At 40.5% G+C, this 22,769-nt stretch overlaps 1 protein-coding gene and 1 pseudogene across 1 annotated transcript; both read right to left on the bottom strand.

Annotated features, from left to right (window-relative positions):
- Window positions 1-17,734: 17,734 nt before the first annotated feature.
- On the bottom strand, window positions 17,735-19,037 carry LOC149390311 (RING-H2 finger protein ATL52 pseudogene; annotated as a pseudogene).
- A 735-nt stretch (window positions 19,038-19,772) lies between these two features.
- Window positions 19,773-21,987, bottom strand: LOC149390310 (uncharacterized). The gene is made up of 2 exons (XM_089621280.1): window positions 20,450-21,987; window positions 19,773-20,379 (listed from the first exon to the last, which is right to left on the bottom strand). Exons 1-2 carry the CDS (start codon window positions 20,975-20,977, stop codon window positions 20,230-20,232), a joined length of 678 nt encoding a protein of 225 aa, XP_089477406.1. The 5' UTR covers window positions 20,978-21,987; the 3' UTR covers window positions 19,773-20,229.
- Between the last annotated feature and the right edge of the window lie 782 nt (window positions 21,988-22,769).

Here is a 22,769-nt window from a genome sequence, read left to right as displayed (position 1 = left end):
TATTTTACTTGAAAAAGAAAATTATTAAAATTCCGCCGCTTACCGAAGCGTTAAACTTTTTCTTAAACCCTTGATCAATTCCAACAAATGGTATCAGAGCTATGGTCAAAGATATGCATGTACATGTATTTAAAAATATGAGCTTGAAAATCGTTTTCGAAAGTTTACTAATTTTGTGACAAGTTAGAATTGTTATCTTAGATTTTTTTTTTTAATTTATTGCTCTTGCCTTTAAATTAAATATCATGTTGATTTTCTATGAGTTTGGGATGATATTAAAACACCTTAGAATCAGTTCTAAAAGTTTTTAATTTTTTATATTGAAAAACGTGTTTTAAATGTTTGAGAAATTTCGAGTAAAATTTTGTGACTAGTTATATTGTCTTGCTAGTTTTGTTTATTTACTTGAATCGTTTTATGCATGTTGTTATTTCTTTTATACTATGTTATTACCTTGCTAATAAAACACAAATAAAAGCTTTAACAACCTTCATAAAACGTTCCGTTACACTCGATTCTTTTTCGCACCTAAAAAGGACCAAGCATTAATTATTTCTTTTTCTTCGAGCTGGAGTAAAAGCCGTAGTAAAAGTGGCATAACTCTCTGCTCGGAAATAAAAATTTAATGATTCTTAAATCAAATTAAATCTCTATTTGTCCTCTGTCCAATGCCACCGGTTTCAGGTCAAAAGGACATCGGAGCCGCCTGTTATGGCGATTTTACTCCGAGGTGCGCGGCTATTCCGAAACTCCAGTTTTTTAGAATTCCGGATTTTCAGCCCCACTACCATGAGTTATAGAACTCTAATGAGAAAAATTTCTTGATCAAAAATGTTTTTTATAAGATTATAAACATGATGTGTGAGATCAAAATGTTTTGATTTTTGAAAGTTTAATTGAAATTGAATTTTTACAAAACTAGTTTGAATTTTGAAAAACCGTTTTCACTTTCAAACTTGAAAATATTTTGTCATCCAAATCAAATAAGTTTTCAAAATGTTTTCAAAACTATATCTATATCACATATGTTCAAAATCTATATGCTCTTGAAAATTTGAGTGGGAGGTCTCCTCGTAGACGAGCCGAAAAATAAAAAGATGTGTAATCTCAAACTTTCAAGTGTTCTAGTGAGTTGAAGTTCACACTTCCCTCATGCACTTTCCCGAAATAGAAAATAGGAAAAGATCGAGTATGTACCTTGTGCCTTTATGCACTAATACTGCTCTGAACATGTCGATCTAGGATTCTCTTCTAGTTGTCCGCTCTGTCGCTCTCTAACTAGGAAATCGGTTTCCGAACTTATAAGAGTCGATGTACCAACTCCAAAAACTAAGTGGGAGGGTTATACTTGTTGTTTGTAACCCACGATCTCCAACACTAATGAAAAGTGCAAGTGTCGCCAGACTAAGAGTCACCCTCGTGGCCCTCTCTTAAATGAGAGTACTCAAGGGCGCTTTGCACTTATCATTGCTCAATGAGCTGAATCTGAAAGTGAGACAATGAGACAAGACCTCCCATCGGCGGATTATTTTCAAAGTCAATCTTTTGGACTAAGTGGTTGGTTACACACTTAGACTCAATTCCTAGTAATCCTCCCTCGAGGCCCTGCGAAAGGATGTGAGTGATCAAACCAATTCAAAAGGTGGCTGGTCAAAATTGGTGTATTGACATCTTGGCTAAGCATTAATGATGAGTCATTTACTAATAAATGGAGATTTTTTGCGGCCTTCCCTCGAAGGAGTAAATTATCGTTTGGTTTATAACACCTTTGGATTTTATAAAAGTCTTAATAAAACTTAAATCCTAAACCAAAGACTAAATCATAAACTTGTTTCAACTTAAATAAGCAAGATGTCTCTCAACACACTCTCGATCATCCTTTCCTCGAACAAACTCGAAACCAAGAACTACGTAGATTCAAAACATAACCTCGACATAATAGTTACCGTTAACAAGCACAAATGGGTACTCACCACCCCGTGTCCTCCTCTGACGAATGATGATTCGACTCAAGAGGACAATGACGCCTTAGCGGCCTGGCTTCGATCCGATGAGATTGTGAGGTGCTATATCCTAGCATCCACTACTACAAAACAAGGATTCTACAACGCTTAAAAACCGTTGTGGAATGATTCTACAACGCTTGTCAAGCGTTGTAGAATCCTGCGTTGTAGAAGCTTCTACAACGCTTAAATATCCGTTGTAGAATTCAAGGGGCTTCTACAACGCTTCAACATCCGTTGTAGAATCCAAGAGGTTTCTACAACGCTTAAATATCCGTTGTAGAATCCAACTTTCTACAACGGATATCTAAGCGTTGTGGAACCTCCTACAACGGTATACATCCATTGTGAAATTTCTAAATAATTAAAAAATCCCCGCCGCGGCGATATATAATTTTCGCCGCGGCGAGATTTTTATACAACGGATATTATATCCGTTGTAGAATCAACTCGCCGCGGCGAATATTACACGTCGCCGCGGCTGGAATTTCGCCGCAGCGACGTCAAATCTTAGCCGCGGCGACATGATTCTACAACGGATAATTATGCATTGTAGGAAGGTGGTGAATTTTTTTTAAAAAATTCGCCGCGGCGAAGAAAAAATCTCGCCGCGGCGAGACTAAGATTTCTAATTTGCCTGTTCTCGGTATCTTTTCTCGCCGCGGTGAATAATATTTCTCGCCGCGGCGAGAAGTATAGTTCACCGCGGCGAGAGTATTTTTTTTTCAATCCAAAATCTGTTTTTACACGATATACCAGCACCTGAAAATAATCTTCAATACCAAAAATAATATCCTCATCTTCAAAACATTCAAAATCTAATATATACATCTACAACCAATCCATAATTCAATAAAAAAACTAGCTAATCATCACAGTTAATAAATGTTTGTACATAACTTACCCATTCTTCCCTAACTCTCTCTAAATCCTCCTTTGTATAGGATTTCTTATTTTCTAATTTTCCTACACCTCCTAAGACTATATCACGCATATAAGAAATCAGAAAATACCCGCATTCCGTGTTTCCCGTTTGTCTCGGAGCGTCCCAAGCCTTGATGTACGTTGATTGCCCGTTACTATGGGCGTTTTGATGCTCGAGCTTGAAATCAACAAGAACCCTATATAACACGGAGATTATAAGAGAAAAAACATCTAGAACGATTTATAATAAAAATTATTTAAGAAATCAAAATATTACCTTTTTATCAATCGATTTAAATCGATTGGGATTTTATTTCTCAACGGGTCAAAGAACATAGCGTTATTTCTCCAAAGGTCGAGGACAACGAGCATCTAATGCGCACCTTTGTTATACGGCATCAAAACTAGTTCACCAAATTTGCAATGTCGTACCACGTTTCCAACGTCCTTGACTCGTTTTGACAAATAAGCCTCCTCCTCGTCATTGTCGATGTACGAACTTAAGCTCGGATTTATAAAACAATAATTTCGAGTCTTCTTTGCCTTTTCTAGCCTCGAGCGTAGATAGCTATGACAAACAAATATTTAGTTGATCAAAACACTAAATATTGAATATTGATATTAAAAAACTCATATAAAGAAAACTCTTACTCCATATAAACCGTTATGCTCCCCGCGCCAATTTCCAAGTATTGCAAAAAATCGGAAAAGTCTTCAAATGACACCGGAATCGGGATAGCCGCGAGAGTTGGACTAACATTGACCATAATCACAACCCCTTCCGGTAACATTACTTTGTTGGCATGTTGAGCGAGCAATCGATACTTGGGATTAATCACCTTGTACGAAATCTTCTTAGCATCATCGATGCTAGCTTCACTCTCAAAACCGAGCTTTGAGAGTTGTTTGACAACCGGACCGCGACTCTCTATTCCCGTGTCCATTTCTATGAGTCTCTTCGGCCACGAGACAAACCCGCCTATAGCATCTTCAATGGTTTGAGCTTCTTCGGTGGGAATTGGAAATTTTGCTTTTTTAATCAAAACCCCCAAAACGGCCACGCGTAAATTTCCTTCCTCCAAAGGTGAGAAATGAACTACACCTCCATTCATGTACGCTCGCCCATTTGCAACATGAATTGTGCCTCCTTTCACAACATCATCAATGAAAAGAAGACACTCGACGCTTTCATCCGAACTCGGTGTCACCGGCGTGGTTGGATTCAAAAAGCAACTAGCACGAACACTATTGGGTTTTTCCACAACGACATGATCGATCTTCGGACAATCATCAATGATGTTAGGATCGATCTTCGGACGATCGCCAACATCGTCGTGTTCTAAGAAAATCACGAATATATATCAATATCTTAATACCAAAATATTTAACTTTATAGATAAAAAAAATAATGAACATACCTAAAGAGACCGCGTCATTAACGTGTTCTTCAACGTTTGCCATCTCTTCATCATCAACAACCTTGTCCTTGAGATTCTCTTCCACACGCTCGACACTAGGCGACTCGATATTAGCATCTCCGACATTAATGCTACCATTTCCACCGAAGGCTTTCATCACCAAAGATTTCAACTCGCTCATCTCCCGACGCATCCTAATTAATTCTTCGTTCGGCGTTGGAGGAACAAAGTACTTGAAACGCGAAGTTTGTTTGGATTGACCGCAAACTCGCGACGTTCCCAAAGCTTCTTGCAAAATGCTCTTTCCCGATTCCGGCACCCATGTCCCTTGCGTTGCTTGTTGTGATAACGTTTTCTACACAAAATTATTTTCAAATAAAATTACAAGATTAATTGTTATAACAAATGTAAAGTACTTACGATTTTTTCTGCCATTAGTTTGTCTTTCTCATCCTTGTAGTTATCTACGTCTTTCATTCGCGAGTCAATCCAAAGTTCCTCTTTCGTAGGCCATTCCCCTGTTTCTTCGTGCTAGTAAGAAGTAATTATACAATAATTAATAAACAATGGCAAATTTGGAATAACTAAAAAAAATAAATGAACCTAACCTTTTCTTGATCAAGCTTTCGATATCCATTTCGGCCTGTTCGAGATTTGTACACACTTTTTCCAGTATTTGCTTTCCCATGTTCCGATGTTTGTTTGAACACTTCGGATCGTCTATACTCAACAAATGCTATCCAATCTTCTTCGGTGACACTTGTGTAGAATTTCAAAACACAAGCCGGTCTCTTTAAGGCGATTGGATCGTTGATGATATCTTTGAGTAGATCGTTGTATAGCTCATGACGAAATAACCTTGCCGCTTCTCCGACTCTCATAAGGCCGTCGTGCTTTTGTTCAATAGGAATCGTAAATCCTTCTAACATTTCGTTCCAAATCCGTTCTTTAATTTGATTATTCTCTTTAGATCTCCAATCGCGCATCGAAAGTGGAACGTATTCTCTAGCTAGCACGCCAAAGTAACTCGACAACTCATCACCCTCCTTACCAATTGGTTGTCCCTTTTCATCAAATTGTACCGGAATTTTTTTACCTAGAGTTTTGGCCTTATTAACCCGACTCATAAGAGTGTTTCTTCTTTTTCCTTTTTCATCGGAATTTAGTGCTAGTTATCTTCTAATTTTTCTTTTACCACTATCGCTAGAAGTAGTAGTAGTGGACGACATTGAATCTAATAAACAAAATTCAAAACATAATCTCAATTTCTAACTCAAATCCAATCCGATTCCAACTTAAATACAACTTCAAATCAATATCAAACTCAAATACAACGAATTCAAATCCAATATACTAAAATCCAATACAAATTCTTCCTAACTTCAAATAAATACCAAATTCTAACTAAATAATAACATAAATCAAATTAAATTCAAAACAAGTTGGGAAATAACATACCCGGTGAAGGCGATGACGTGGCGAGCGAGAGGCGAGGTGGAGGCGGGGCAATGGCGAGGTGGAGGCGGGGCAGGGCGAGGTGGAGGCGGGGGCAGGGGCGAGGTGGAGGCGGGGCTGGGTGAGGTGGAGGCCGGGCTGGGCGATGTGGAGGCGGGGCAGGGGGCGAGGTGGAGGCGGGGCTGGGCGAGGTGGAGGCGGGGCTGGGCGAGGTGGAGGCGGGGCTGGGTGATGTGGAGGCGGGGCTGGGCGAGGTGGAGGCGGGGCAGGGGCGAGGTGGAGGCGGGGCTGGGCGAGGTGGAGGCCGAGCTGGGCGATGTGGAGGCGGGGCAGGGGCGAGGTGGAGGCTGGGCGGGGTCAAGGCAGAGGCAATGAGTGAGGGTGAGGACCGGAGAGAGAGGGGCGGGGAAAAGAGAGTATGAGGGCCGGAGAGAGAGGGGCGGCGAGAAGAGAGGGTGGTGGCCGGAGAGAGAGCGACGGCGAGAAGAGAGAGGGGCGGAGAGAGAGCGACGGCGAGAGAGAGAGAGTGGTGGCGAGAGAGGGGCGGGGCAGCAAGAGAGTGGCAGAGAGAGAGAGAGGGACGAGAGAGATGAGTAGTGGAGAGAGAGATGAGAAGAAATGAAGTAGAATAAGGAATGAGAATGAGGGAAAATTGAAAAAAAACGCTAAGTATAGAATATGAAATGGGAGGGTAGTTAAAAAATTTGAAATTTTCAGATTTTAAAACGCTCCTACAACGCTTATTCTAAGCGTTGTAGGAGCTCGCCGCGGCGATGTATATTTCTCGCCGCGGCGAGATGCTTCTACAACGCTTATAATAAGCGTTGTAGGAGCCTCGCCGCGGGGAAACCAAATTCTCGCTGCAGCGAGAGTTACCTAGAAAATTCTCGCCGCGGCGAAAATGTGCCATCGCCGCAGCGAGGTAACCCTAGATGTCCTCGCCGCGGCAGTATACAATTTTCGCCGCGGCGACACCTTTCTACAACGCTTAAACAAGCGTTGTAGAATCCTCGCCGCGGCAAAAGAGAATTGTCGCCGCGGCGAGGAATACATTCGCCGCGGCGTAAAATGTATGATGCCGCGGCGAGACTATATGTCTGGAACATGGTGCTCTCGGTAAGATTTTCGCCGCGGCGACGACGTGTTCCCGCCGCGGCGCAGGACTCCTGCCGCGGCGAGATTTGTACCTCGCCTCGGCGAACGCATATTTTTGCCGCAGCGAGGACATTCGACAACGCTTATGGAAGCGTTGTGGAATGTTCTCGCCGCGGCGACGTAGAAATGTCACCGCGGCGAGTGACACGAGACTGGTGATATAAATTCTCATTTCTCGTCTTTTTCACTTTGAACTCTCTCATAACCTCACTCGAAAAAATATTTCCAGTACCTTTCCTACTCATTCTAGAGCGTCCTCGTTTACTAGTCTCATCTACACATTCAAATCTTGTAAGTACTTCTTTAACTTGTTCTAATTGTTATTCTCTTGATAGTTTACCAATTAGAATGGGCAATTTTTTGTATAATTAGGGTTTTTCTATGAAGATGAGAAAGTGGATGTGGGAGAATAGATTGAATGAGATATATCGGAAAGGTGTAGATGAGTTTTGTGATTTTGCTAGAGAGAACATGGTACATGTGAAATCTATTCGTTGTCCTTGTATTAAATGTGGAAATCATAGACATTTTTCGATTGATGTCGTTCGGACCCATTTGTTTGCATATGGAACAATTCTACAATTAACATATAACAAATTATATATCAATTCCAACAATATATATTTAAACATGACAAATTAAAACAATTCCAACAATCACAAATAATTCATAAACAATTCGACCAATCACAAATTCACGAACAATTCGATCAATCACAAATTCATAAACAATTCAATCTCAACATTAATATACATAACCATTTTAACCACTAACCTATGTAACAATATGTCAAACACAATCCGGACATTTCAATTTAACTCAAATTCTCATTCAAATTCATTCATATCAACAAAACCCTAATTTCACTAAATTCACTCATTCAAATTCCACTAACCTAAATTCACTCATTCAAATTCCACTAACCTAAACCCTAATTTCTTGTTCTAAAAAGAGAAAATCAAACAAAACCCTAAATTTGTGAATTAAAAAAATCAAACTATATGCAATTCGGGTAAACAACAAGAAATCCATATCAACAACACGAAATTAAATCAATAACTACCTTAAAAAACTTTTAAAATCATACCTTACAATGAGGCGGCAAGAGAGAGAGAGAGAGGCGCGGGAGGAAGCACGGCGAGGACTCGGCGAGAGAAAAATGGCGGCGAGGACAAGGCGAGAGAGAGTTGGCGGCGAGGACAAGGCGAGGGCGAGATTTTGGGGCGACGAGGACGTGGTGAGGGATTTTGGAAGAAAAAAACTGGAGAGATGCGGCCGAAAATGGTTGTCTCGTGTGTGGGTATTGGAAAAAATGAGAAAAAAAACTGAAAACGGCCTTTTATAGTGAAAACCTAAAAAACCTCGCCGCGACGAAAATATGTCGTCGCCGCGGCGAGGTGTTCCTACAATGGATATTATAACCGTTGTAGGAACATCTCACCGCGGCGAGATTCCTCACTCGCCGCGGCGAGACAGTTTCTTAAAAAACTGCTTGGCCACGGTATCCACCTCGCCGCAGCAGAGAATATTAAATACCAAATTCTAACTAAATAATAACATAAATCAAATTAAATTCAAAACAAGTTGGGAAATAACATACCCGGTGAAGGCGAGGACGTGGCAAGCATCTAGGCCATGGAATATTAGATTCGATGAAACTGTAAAGAGCTTCGGCTTTGAACAGTCAATAGATGAGCCTTGTGTTTACAAGTTAATACACGAAGGCAAAGTTGTGTTTCTGGTACTATATGTCGATGATATACTACTCATTGGTAATGACGTGGGTAAGTTATCTGAGGTTAAGGTCTGGCTGGCAAAGCAATTCGATATGAAGGATCTAGGAGAAGCCGCGTACATTCTGGGAATCCAAATCTTTCGAGATCGGAAAAACCGGACCTTGTCACTCTCTCAAGCATCTTATATTGATAAGGTAATGGATCGCTACTCGATGCAAGACTCCAAGAAGGGCCAAACACCCTTTAGGCATTGAGTCTCACTCTCTAAGAACCAGTCTCCCGAGACTGCACAAGAGATTGAAGACATGAGGAAAATTCCTTATGCCTCTGCCGTAGGAAGCCTCATGTATGCTATGCTTTACACTAGACCTGATATATGTTTCGCCGTTGGCGTAGTTAGCCGTTTCCAATCCAACCCTGGACCCGAGCACTGGATTGCTGTTAAGCATGTTCTTAAGTATCTTCGAAGAACTAGGAACTTGATGCTTACATACTCAGGTACTGACCTGACTATGACGGGATATACCGACTCCGATTTTCAAGCGGATAAGGATTCCAGGAAATCCACTTCGGGATCTGTGTTCATCCTAAATGGTGGAGCTGTTGTGTGGAGAAGTATTAAGCAATCTTGCATTGCTGACTCCACAATGGAAGCAGAATATGTGGCTGCTTGTGAAGCATCCAAAGAGGCTGTATGGCTTAGAAAATTCCTTAAGTATTTGGACGTTGTTTCAAACGTCGACGAGCCCATGACCCTTTATTGTGATAATAGTGGGGCTGTCGCTAACTCAAAGGAACCTCGAAGCCATAAGCGCTCTAAACATATTGAGAGGAAATACCATTTGATTCGAGAGATCGTGCAGCGCGGAGACGTGGAAGTGAAGAAGATCTCAACGGTGGACAACCTAGCAGATCCATTCAGAAAGGCCCTAGCAAACAAGGTCTTCGACCAACATCGAGATGGATTAGGCATGAAGGACTACTACACACATCTTCTTTGAGTCAAGTGGGAGTTTGTTGTCAATGGTGCCCACAAGAAGAGTTGTAGTCTTTATTTTGTACATTTGATGCAATGAAGTCTCATGAAGACTCTTGCTTGTAATTGCTTATTCATTAATAAAAAGTTGAAACGTTATTCAATCTTCCTTGTCTGAAGCTTTATGATAAAACCTTAGTCTTTAGTCCATAAACAAACCTAACAACTTACGAAGAGACAAATGTAGATTTGCATGAACAAACTCTTCGTAGTTTGCTTAAAATGATACATTCGCAATCTAAGGGTCAAAGGACTATTGACCTCAGTATGATTGTTAGAAGAATCTATGATGTCTGGTTATGAGGCATTAAGAGTTGGAGACTCTATAGTTCTTCTAGGTATCTTCCGAAGGTACTGAATTGACCAGTGCACTTCTAGAGAGAAGATAAGAACAAACCATTTAACCTCTTATGTCTCGAAGTCACTACGTATGAATTGCATCGTGCTTACCTTAATCCTGAAATGAGACATGTCATTTCACACCTTAGTATTCTCATTTGAGAAAGTCAGAGTTCGGACTCACTATGTGATTCCGAACAAGGCCTATTGGTGAAGTACTAAGTTGTGAGAATGTCATGAGTAACTTTGTGAAGTTCTCATAGATATGGAATTCATGTACAAGATTGCTGAAACGCAATGTATATCACCTCATGCCAGTGTCCAAATTGAGTCTTGACTCTTTTGGATGAAACAATGTGACTTGTTAGCTCCTCGTCAATACATTGTTTCTAACTTATTCACAAGCGACAAAGGAGTTGAGGAAATAACAGCTAGAAGGGTAAAATGGTAATTTTGTAAATCCCGACTAGCTGATGATATTCATGAAGGGTAAACACGGATAATATTCATCCAAGTTTTAGAGATTTGAGAGACTCTCTCTAGAACTTGGCCGCCCCTCTCCTCTCTCTCTCTAGTCAATTTCGTTTTATTATTTTGGCACCTAGGTCCTCATTTGACCTAGATTTTAGCTCTGCGACTTCAAGACTCGTTCTTAAGTCGTAGTGTTTAAAAGTGCCCACTCATTGATTCCTTTTATTTCGAGTGATTTAGTGATGGAAACTTTCGTGGTTGCTCGAGTTGCCGAGGAAAGAAAGAGAGACGTGCTGCGAGGGAGACGAGCGTTGCAACTTTCCAAAAGCTTCTCAAAGTTCAAGCTTCAAGAAAGGTTAGTAAACTTCTATGCTCATAATAGTTTATATTTACATGTGCTTGCTCTTTGTATAGGTTAGTAAAAACTATTTTACTTGAAAAAGAAAATTCTTAAAATTCCGCCGCTTACTGAAGCCTTAAACTTTTTCTTAAACCCTAGATCAATTCCAACATTGTTATCTCCTCGTCAATATATTGTTTCTAACTTATTCTCAAGTGACAAAGGAGTGGAGGATATAACAACTAGAAGGGCAAAATGGTAATTTTATAAATCTCATCTAGTTGATGATATTCATGAAGGGTAAACATAGATAATATTCAATGGATCCACTCATCACAATTAAGTAGAATTCTTGAGTAGAAAATATATTCATTTGAACCAAGAGATCTCAGTGTCAACTCTTTAGTGGAGTCAGTTGACATTAAGCTAGAACTTGGAAAAGTTTTGTGGACTTTTCAGTTCAAGTATGCTAGCTCAAGCTTTGTTCATTTGGATCAATGAGGTCACTACCATAAGTCATTAGTTAAACTAGAAGCTAAGTCAAAACAAGTTCAAATGTTGAACTAGACAAGTTTTACAAAAATTGTCTAAAGGGTAATTTTGTCCACGAGGAAATAAGATGGTATGAATGTCAATAAATAAGTTTTTTTTACATTGTCATATGATGACAATGAAATAAGTCACACGGCCAACATTAGAGTATTGGGCCTTGAGGATTGAATTTGATTTTATGGAATTTTATGTGAAAATTCTACATGGGCTTTTTTATATTGTCATGAACAAATAAAGAAACATCTAGAAGCATGTTCTAGAAGCTCTAATTTCGTGCACCATCAAGAGAGAAAGTGTTGGAATTGATCTAGGGTTTAAGAAAAAGATTAAACGCTTCGGGAAGCGGCGGAATTTTTAAAAAATTTCTTTTCAAGTAACAACAGTTTTTACTAACATAGACAAAGAAGCAAGTACATGTAATTAAAAATCAATATTAGCTAAGAGTTTACTAACCTTTCTTGAAGCTTGGAGTTTGAAGAAGCTTTTGGAAAGTTTGCAACGCTCGTCTCCCCTTGCAGCACGTCTCTCTTCCTTTCCTCGGCACCTCGAGCAACCACGAAAGTTTCTATCACTAAATCACTCGAAATAAAAGGAATCAGTGAGTGGGCACTTTTAAACACTACGACTTAAGAACAAGTCTTGAAGTCGCATAGCTAAACACTAGGTCGAGTGAGGACCTAGGTGCCAAGACAAGAAAAATCGAAAATGAACTAGAGAGAGAGAGAAGAGGGTTCGGCCACCACAAGGTCTAGAGAGAGAAGCTCTCAATCTCTAACTTATGTGGAATGAGAAAAATGAGAAGAATGAGGCTCCTATTGTTGTCAATGGTGCCCACAAGAAGAGTAGTAGTATTTATTTATGTACATTTGATGTCATATAGTCTTACGAAGACTCTTGCTTGTAATTGCTTATGCATTATTAATAAAGTTGAAACGTTCATTCATTCTTTCTTTGTTTGAAGCTTTATGATAAAACCTTAGTCTTTTAGTCCATAAACAAACTTAACAACTTACGAGGAGACAAATGTAGATTTGCATGAACAAACTCTTCGTAGTTTGCTTAAAACGATATATTCGCAATCTTAGGGTCAAAGGACTATTGACCTTAGTATGATTGTTAGAAGAATCTATGATGTCTGGTTATGAGGCATTGAGAGTTGGGGACTCTATAGTTCTTCAAGGTATCTTCCGAAGGTACTGAATTGACCAGTGCACTTCTAGAGACAATATAAGAACAAACCATTTAACCTCTTATGTCTCGAAGTCACTATGTATGAATTGCATCATGCTTACCTTAATCCTGAAATGAGACATGCCATTTCACACCTTAGTATTCTCATTTGAGAAAGTCAAAGTTCGGACTCACTATGTGATTCCGAACAAGGCCTATTGGTGAAGTACTAAGTTGTGAGTCTGTCATGAGTAACTTTGTGAAGTTCTCATAGATATGGAATTAATGTACAAGATTGCTGAAATGCAATGTATGTCACCTCATGCTTTGTTCCTTGGAGTGTGAATAAATGAACTGGCCAGTGTCCAAATTGAGTCCTGACTCTTTTGGATGAAACAATGTGACTTGTTAGCTCCTCGTCAATACATTGTTTCTAACTTATTCACAAGCGACAAAGGAGTTGAGGAAATAACAGCTAGAAGGGTAAAATGGTAATTTAGCAAATCCCGACTAGCTGATGACATTCATGAAGGGTAAACATAGATAATATTCAGTGGATCCGCTCATCATAATTAGGTCGAATTCTTGAGTAGAAAACAAATTCATTTGAACCGAGAGATTTTCAGTGTTAGCTCTTTAGTGGAGTCAGTTGGCATTAAGCTAAACTTGGAAAAGGTTTGTGAACGTTTGAGTCCAAGTGTTTAGCTCAAGCTTTGTTCATTTGGGTCCATGAGGTCACTGTCACGAATCACATCGATAGGAATAGTTAAACTGGAAGCTAAGTCAAAACAAGAACGAGACAGTTTTACGAAAATTGTCAAAAGGGTATTTTTGTCTTTTTGGACATAGGACGAAAAGAATGTCAATAAATTTTTTTGACATTGTCATATGATGACAAATGAAATAAATATTACTCAGCCATATTAGTGTAATTGGGCCTTGAGGATTAATTTCATTTCATAGAATTTTACTTGAAAATTCTTAATGGGCTTTTCTTATGTTGTCATGAACAAATGAAGAAACATCTAGAAGCTCCTTCTAGAAGCTCAAATTTCGTCCAACCCAAGGAAAATAAGGCTGAATTTCGTTCATGCCATAGTGGGAAAGAGAGTTTATTTTGTGCATTGATGTATGAAGATACTTGCCAAAAGAAAAAGGGGAAACAAATTTCCTTAAGAAGGAAAGTGCATTTTCGGCCAACTAAGAGGAAATCAACTGAGGAAACAAATCCTAAGCCTTCATGAGGCATGTTGGACGTGCAAGGCAATAGGAAAAGAGGAAACTACCTTTTGAAGGTAATCCTCCTCCTATAAATAGGAGCCTCATTCCTCACATTTCATTCATCCAAGTTTAAGAGATTTGAGAGACTCTCTCTCTAGAACTTGTGGCCGAAAATCCTCTCTCTCTCTCTCTAGTTTATTTTCGATTTTTCTTTCTTTGGCACCTAGGTCCTCACTCGACCTAGTGTTTAGCTCTGCGACTTCGAGACTTGTTCTTAAGTCGTAGTGTTTAAAAGTGCCCACTCACTGATTCCTTCTTTTCGAGTGATTTAGTGATAGAAACTTTCGTGGTTGCTCGAGGTGCCGAGGAAAGAAAGAGAGACGTGCTGCGAGGGGAGACGAGCGTTGCAAACTTTCCACAAGCTTCTTCAAAGTTCAAGCTTCAAGAAAGGTTAGTAAACTTCTAGCTCATATTGGTTTTTAATTACATGTACTTGCACTTGTCTAGGTTAGTAAAAACTGTTTTACTTGTAAAAGAAAATTTTTAAAATTCCGCCGCTTACCGAAGCGTTAATTATTTTTTCAAACCCAAGATCGATTCCAACACCTATTTATAGGAGAGGTCTCACCTTCAATAAGGTAGTTTCCTCTTCTATAGAATATCACATATTCATGAGCCAATTTCCTCTTTTCCTCTATGAGACACTCGGCCAAGGCAGCCTTTTAGAAGGCTTGGATTTGTTTCCTTTTTTGTTCCTTACCTTGCTTCTTTCTCTACTTGGGCGCCTACCTCTTATTTCCCTTAGAGGAAATTTGTTTCCTCTTTTTCTTTTGGCAATTATCTTCATACATTTATGCACAAAATATTCTCTCTATCTCTAGGGTATTTGGGCGCCTATATTAACTAGAAAAGGCTTCTAGAATTTTCTTCACTTGTTCATGACAACATAAGAAAAGGCCCATTAAGAATTTTCAATAAAATTCTTATGAAATGAAATTAATTCACAAGGCCCAATGATCAAGTCATGGCCGAGTGACATCAAGTCATCAAATGAACTTGTCAAAAAATTTATTGACATTCATTTCATCCTTTGTCTCCAAAGACAAAAATACCCTTTTGACAATTTTCGTTCTTGTTTTAACTTAGCTTCCAGTTTAACTATTCCTATCGATGTGATTCGTGACAGTTACCTCATGGACCCAAATGAACAAAGCTTGAGCTAAACACTTGGACTCAAAAGTTCACAAACCTTTTCCAAGTTTAGATTAATGCCAACTGACTCCACTAAAGAGCTGACACTGAAAATCTCTCGGTTCAAATGAATTTGTTTTCTACTCAAGAATTCGACCTAATTATAATGAGCGGATCCACTGAATATTATCTATGTTTACCCTTCATGAATGTCATCAGCAAGTCGGGATTTACTAAATTACCATTTTACCCTTCTAGCTGTTATTTCTTCAACTCCTTTGTCGCTTGTGAATAAGTTAGAAACAATGTATTGACGAGGAGCTAACAAGTCACATTGTTTCATCCAAAAGAGTCAGGACTCAATTTGGATACTGGTAGTTCATTTATTCACACTCCAAGGAACAAAGCATGAGGTGACATACATTGCATTTCAGCAATCTTGTACATGAATTCCATATCTATGAGAACTTCACAAAGTTACTCATGACATACTCACAACTTAGTACTTCACCAATAGGCCCTGTTCGGAATCACATAGTGAGTCCGAACTCTGACTTTCTCAAATGAGAATACTAAGGTGTGAAATGGCATGTCTCATTTCAGGATTAAGGTAAGCATGATGCAATTCATACATAGTGACTTCGAGACATAATAGGTTAAATGGTTTGTTCTTATCTTGTCTCTAGAAGTGCACTGGTCAATTCAGTACCTTCGGAAGATACCTAGAAGAACTATAGAGTCTCCAACTCTCAATGCCTCTTAACCAGACATCATAGATTCTTATAACAATCATACTGAGGTCAATAGTCCTTTGACCCTAAGATTGCGAATAAATCGTTTTAAGCAAACTACGAAGAGTTTGTTCATGAAAATCTACATTTGTCTCTTCGTAAGTTGTTAAGTTTGTTTATGGACTAAAAGACTAAGGTTTTATCATAAAGCTTCAAACAAAGAAAGAATGAATGAACGTTTCAACTTTATTATTAAATGAATAAGCAATTACAAGCAAGAGTCTTCGTAAGACTATATGACATCAAATGTACATAAATAGACACTACTACTCTTCTTGTGGGCACCATTGACAACAGAAAGAGAGTTTATTTTGTGCATTGATGTATGAAAATACTTGTCAAAAGAAAAAGAGGAAACAAATCCATAGCATCAAGCTATGTGATGGGCGGCCAAGCAAGGAGAGAACAAATGAGGTAACAAATCCATGACGCATATGGCAATAAGGTTGCACGCCCAAATGGAAAAGAGGAAACAAGGGATTTGCTCATGAATACTTGATATTCAATAGAAAAGAGGAAACTACATCTTCAAGGCAATCCCTCCTCCTATAAATACCACACCTCATTCATAATGTTGAACACACAAGTTTTTGAGATTGAGAGCTTCTCTCTCTAGACTTGCCGCCCACCCCTCTCCCGCTCTTTCTCTTCTTGCTCTTTTGTTTTGGCACCTAGGTCCTCATTAAACCTATCATTTTTTTGTAGCTCTTTGGCTCAAAGACAAGTTCTTGAGTCATAGTGTTTAAAAGTGCGCGCACACTAAATCCTAACCAAACTCGAAAGACTCTAGTGGTAGAAACTATCGTGGTTACTCAGGTTCAAGAAGACACGAAGGAGACGAGCTTAGTGGGGAGACGAGCGAGTCAATCTTTCCAAAGGCTTCTCAACGCTCAAGCTTCAAGCGAGGTTGGTACCGAGTGAAAACTTTTTATAGTTATTAAATTTAAATTATATGTTCATGCACTTTGTCTAGGTAGTAAATCGTTTTACGTGTTTTAAAGAATTTTTTATATTCCGCGGCTTGCTAGAAGCGATAAATTATTCTTAATCCTAGATCTATTCCAACACAACTCGCACCAGTGAATCATTCAATAACTTTTGAAATATCTCTTACGACGTAGATCACAATCACCAGTAAATTGTATTAGTATTCTCATGATCACTATTCATAAATCAGAACGTGAATTACTCGTATATCTAGTCAATCTACTCTTAGTGTAGGCTAAGTCAGATAATGTACAAATTTACAATTACACGAGACTCCCTAACCTTCTCGCATATTCAATTTGAGAGATGTTTTTCTAATTTCTTCTCATACAAGCATTGTCTAACTCCAATATGACATCTAGAATTTCGAGAATCGTCATTTTAAGTTTGTATAATTTTTTTGTCAACGAGGTGTGACCAAATCAAGACAATCTCATTGAATTTTTGTTTAAATTAGACATCTAAAACATTGGCAAGTCCAACTTTAATATCAAAATCACGGTTTGATATATCATCCTCGGGTTGTTCGACATAGATTTCTTCCTCAGGATATCTATCCATGAAAGTAATTTTACATCCTTATGATGAATTTCAAGATTACACAATGTCGATCGCAATCAAAATTATCTTTATAATGAATGTTATTTTTGTGACGTGAGAAAACGTAACAAAGTGATCAAGATTCTCTATATGTCTTATGACCTTTTATTAAGTGAGAAACTTATTCATTGTAATTAAGTGCCATATGCACTAATAGACCGTTTTCTACCTCTCGAGGTTAGGACTCACGGTCAAGACTTCACAAGACCATTTTCTAAGTGATCTTATACATCTCGAAATGAGGAACAAGAATTAGTAAAAATATTTCAGTTTCGATGAGTGGACCTCACTCAAATATTTGCCACAAATTAGTCAATAACTTGATATTAAATTTTCTTTGATATCAATAAACACACAATTTTCCAACACAATTTTCCATCAAGTACACTAGTATTATTTTTCTTTCTTTCTTTCTCGTATGAATCTTTCAATAAATTACAAACAAAATGAAAAACAAAATTAGTAATAATTTAAAAGCAAAGAACTCTCCACCACCTATACATTTTTAGGGAGGAGAACATGATCCTCACTCTCTTTTCTTAACGGCAAGAGGACTCAAACCAAGGGTCCCGCTTGCAAAGCTGTTTCCTCATCATCACGATCACGATCGGAATGATGTTGATGATGATCGTGATTGGATGAAGACCCAATCTGAACAACCAATTGATGTGGATCGTCTTCTTCTTCGTCGTCTTGGCGTAAGATGTCGGCAACAAGAAGGCGAGCGGAGGCGAATCGCTGGACAGGGCTCTTTGGCTCGAAAGTCTCTTCTCCTCGATCACTACCGTCCGTTTCTCCAGATTCTTGCTCCTCCACGACGACGATGACGACCACGGGCTCGGAGCTTTGAACGACCTGCTTGGAGACGGAGGGGTTGTCATTGATGCTGGCTCGGCAGAGGGGACAGGTGGCGTGGGAGTCGAGCCAGGCGTCGATGCAGGCGGCATGGAAGGCGTGGCCGCAGCCGGGGAGGAGCCGCAGGGCTTCGCCTTCATCGAACTCGCTCAGACACACCGCGCAGTCTCCCCCGCCGCCGCTCTCCGCCCTCTTCTTGAACTTGTACACTGTCGTCTTGCTGACGTGGTCGCTGTTATTGTCGTTTCTCGGCGGGGCATTGTCATTTTCGCCGGATCTGCGACAGTACTTGGCGAGGAGGGTGTAGTAGGAGAGGAGGACGAAGGCGGCGGCCAGGATTCCGATGACGGCGATGATGACCGGAGTGAAGTCCGCCGCGTCGGAGTCAGAGTCGTCGGAGATCGGCGGCGGCGGAGGGAGCACTAGGTAGCACCACTGCGGGCAGTACATACTGCATAGACCTTGCGAGCACGTGTCGTACGAGGATTCCCATGGGTTTGGGGAGTTTCCAAACGCAGCCATGATTTTTTTTTTTTTTTCTGTTTGGGTATATGTATGGGTGTTTTGATAATGTTAGATTTGTTTTGGTGTGTTCAGCGATGGGAATTTTGTGAAATGGAAGTGAAGATGGAGAGGGGAGTTAGATTAGATTAGATAGATAGATAGATTGAAAGGGAAGCAAAGTAAAGGTGATGGGTCTCATCTCTCTCTTCTCTTTCTGTTCCATATATTTTATAACCTTTTTTCTCTTTTTCTTTTTTAGTCTTTTTGTCTAGGAGAGAATTTTCATGATTGGACGTGATTTATGGGTATTGTGTTCATTTAAAATAGTTTAAGAACATAAATCGTAAACTAATTATTAAAATTGAGGTTGTGGATGGTTCAATTTCGTTGAATACTGTTTGATGGTGAAATTTTATGGTGATTTAAAACGCCTATTTTGAAATTTTGTCAAAATTTTCCACAAAAAATAATAAAAAATACCCACAAAACTTGTGTTTATAAAAAAATGTTTATTTTCCATAATAAAGAATGGCGCCATAAAGAATATCGCAAAAAATTTAACGAATTTGTTATTTTATTTTTGTATATTTCGGTAGTCCGATCAAAACAAATTAGGACTATATGTCTATGAAAATTCAAGGCATTTTTAAACTTTTCGCTTGGTCATTTCCGTAGTAAAAAAATGGTCATTTTCATAAAAATAAATGAATTCAATGATCTGAAGTGTTTGTAAGCAAGACATTAGAAAGCCTTCAAATATTAAATATGGATATATAGATCAGTAAAACAATAATTCACTCTCTTTTTTAAAAAATAGCCAACATTTTATTTTATTAAAAAAATAGTCCATCAGGATTGAAGTAAATTAAATTAATTGTTTCAGTTAGTTCAATTTACTTCGGAGTGGACTATTTTCTTAATAAAATGAATTTTAATTTTTTTTTTTAAGAACCGTGGGCGGGACCACGGGAAAATATATTACTAAACCCTCACTTAGGTGGCGGAGGAATACCGTGGTTACATCAAGAGCTAATACCACGGCGATCGTTCACGATTTCCTCAATGACATTAGGAGGAGCCGATCCCAACCACCGGGCGCCCGAATCGAAATTAAGAGCAAAACTCGCCATATTATGGGCCGCTTTATTACATCCACGAGGGTGATAAAGGAAATCAACATGATGAAATCTAGGACAAAGCAGTAAAATATCATCTATGATCGTTCCAAGTTCCGTGGCCGTTGAGGAACCCCTCCGGATCGCCGAAATAACTTCGAGGCAATCGGATTGCAAAACAATTTTCTGCCATCCTAAATCTAATGCAAAAAAACATACCTTGGAGGATCGCCGAAGCTCGAGGGGAGAGTCCGAGATTAAGCACCGCTATTTCCGAACCCAACACCTCCCCTTTAGAGTCCCATGCAACCATGCCGAGGCCTATACGTCGTCCTTCGGATCTCACGGCTGCATCCACCTACACCGCTATGGAGTCCTCCGGGGGCGGCACCCACACGCATGGCGAGCCATTGGCGCCTTCTTCCTTATCCCGAACTCCCGTCGCCGCTTGTTGGTAGTCACGAATGTAACCGGCCGACCATTCAAGAAGATCGCCGGGTTCCCAATTCTTCTTCCCTGAGCACACGTTGTTCCTATGATTCCATAGTTCCCACACGACAATAATAAAGAGTTCAAAATCACATACCTTAAGAGTCGTCGAGGCATGTATGAATAACCCCACCGTGTCGCCGGGCCGGAAGTTTTTTATCATATCTTTAAACCCCGCAAGTTTCCACACTTTCCTTGACCAAGGGCATCCCCAAAACACATGGAAGACCGTCTTCGACCCCATTTCGCACACCGGGCAGCGAGTATCGGAGACAATACGGCGTTTAAGAAGAGAGGAACGGACGGGAATCCACCCACGACAAACACGCCAAATAAAATGTCTAACCTTAGGGGGTACGTTGAGGCTCCAAAGCTTGTTCCACCATGTAATGTTTCCGGAAGGAGAGGAGGTGCTCGCCGTGACCGTGCTCTCCATCGCCACACGATACCCGCTTTTCACCGTATATTCCCCATCCTTAGAGTAGTGCCATCGGAGCTTGTCCGGGCCTCCCCCACGACTCTCCGGGATGCTAAGAATAGCGTCCACGTCTTCGGATTCAAACATGGCCGTAATGAGAGGAATGTTCCAAGCTTCGGAGCCCATCTTGAGCTCGGAGACGCGCATATCTCCCGGAATCAAGGGGTTTATGGAGAGCTTGAAGGACGGAGGCCGCTGGATCCATCTATCCTTGGTCACCGATGTATTCTCGGTGTCTCCAATTCTCCACCTTGACCCCCGAATAACTATTTCCTTACCCCAACACAAGCTCCTCCAAAGAACCGATCCCGATGACTTACAATGGCCTTGAGCATATCCCCGTCGACATAGTAACTTTCACGAAACACTCGCCCAACAAGGCTATCCGGGCGTCTTAAGAGTCTCCACACGTTCTTAGCTATGAGCTCTTGGTTGAATCTCTCCACGTCCCTGAAGCTAAGACCATCGACCGACTTGTGGACCGCGAGCTCCGACCACTTACACCAGTGAATTTTCTTATGTTGCACCGTATCCCCCCACCAAAATCTTGCAATGGCTTTGTGAATATCATCAACAAGATCTTGGGGAAGGCGAAAGCAACTCGCCACATAGCTAGGGATAGCTTGAAGGACCGCCTTAATAAGGACTTCTTTTCCGGCATGGGAGAAATAAAGGCCTCGCCACGAATTTATCCTAGTCCAAACTCTTTCACGAACGAAGGCAAAGGTGTCGGTTTTCTTCCTCCCCACACAAGTAGGCAGCCCCAAGTATCGTTGATGGCATTTTGTAACAGAAACATGGAGCATTCCCGCAAGAACAGCCCCGAAATCCACGTCCACTTTCGATCCAAAACAAATGTCCGACTTAGTGTAGTTGATTAATGATTAATTGACCCGAAGCATCTGAATACAACGAGAGACATCGAGCAACCTCCGCACATTCCTCGGTATCGGCCTTGAAGAACACAATGCTATCGTACGCAAAGAAAAGGTGGGAGACAAGAAGATCATTGCGGCCAAAGCGAACCCCATGTATACGACTTTGCAATTCCCGGTCCTTGAGGAGACAAGAAAGGCCTTCTGAGCAAAATAGGAAAAGAAATGGGGATAGAGGGTCCCCTTGACGCAGTCCTCTTTCCGGTACCACCCGACCCCAAATTTCTCCGTTAATATTAAACGAGAAGCTCACCGAGGTAACACAACGCATGATCTTTTCAACCCACCGACCGTCAAACCCAAGCTTCATCATCATCCTCTCAAGAAAGGGCCACTCAACTCTGTCGTAAGCCTTGGCCATGTCAATTTTAAGCGCCGCACAATCCCCGTTACCAAATCTATCACGCGCCATTGTGTGGATTGCTTCGTAACATATCATGACATTATCAAAAATCTGACGACCCCCGACGAACGCACTTTGATTCTCCGATATCGCCGACGACATGGTACCCCTCAATCGATCCACAAGGCATTTAGAGATTACCTTATAGATGACGTTGCAGAGGCTAATGGGCCGGAAATCGCGCACAGACTCTGGTTTGTTAACCTTCGGTATGAGCGTAATGATGGTGTCGTTGAACTCGCTCACCGGTTTACCGTCGTTTAGAACTCCCAAGCAGAACTCCACCACTAGATCTCCCACCGTATCCCAATATCTCTGATAGAAGAGAGCCGGGAATCCATCCGCCCCCGGGGCCTTGATAGCATCCATTTCGAACACCGCCCGCTTCACATCATCGCCCGTGAACGGAAGAAGAAGGCCTTCATTCATGGCCGACATGATGGTCGGGGAGACCGAATCACACACCATATCCATAACCTCCTGACTCGGACGATCCGACGTGAAAAGGTATGAGAAAAAAGACGAGACAACTCTCTCAATACCATGCGATCCCTCGACCCACACCCCATCATCATCGAAAAGTCCCCGGATCGTATTCTTC

Source organism: Urtica dioica, chromosome 7, assembly GCF_054948205.1.
Source record: "Urtica dioica subsp. dioica isolate 48M chromosome 7, U.dioica_male_clone48M_v1_H2, whole genome shotgun sequence".
NCBI classification, from domain to species: domain Eukaryota; kingdom Viridiplantae; phylum Streptophyta; class Magnoliopsida; order Rosales; family Urticaceae; genus Urtica; species Urtica dioica.
The sequence above is the reverse complement of the archived record's forward strand: the minus strand, read 5'-3'. Positions and strand labels throughout refer to the sequence as shown.

Coding starts and splice junctions, on each gene's coding strand:
- LOC149390310 (XM_089621280.1), bottom strand. CDS start 20,977: ATGCGCGTCTCCGAGCTCAAGATGGGCTCCGAAGCTTGGAACATTCCT. Junction 20,380..20,449: donor ATGCCTCGACGACTCTTAAG/GTATGTGATTTT, acceptor ACGTGTGCTCAG/GGAAGAAGAATTGGGAACCC.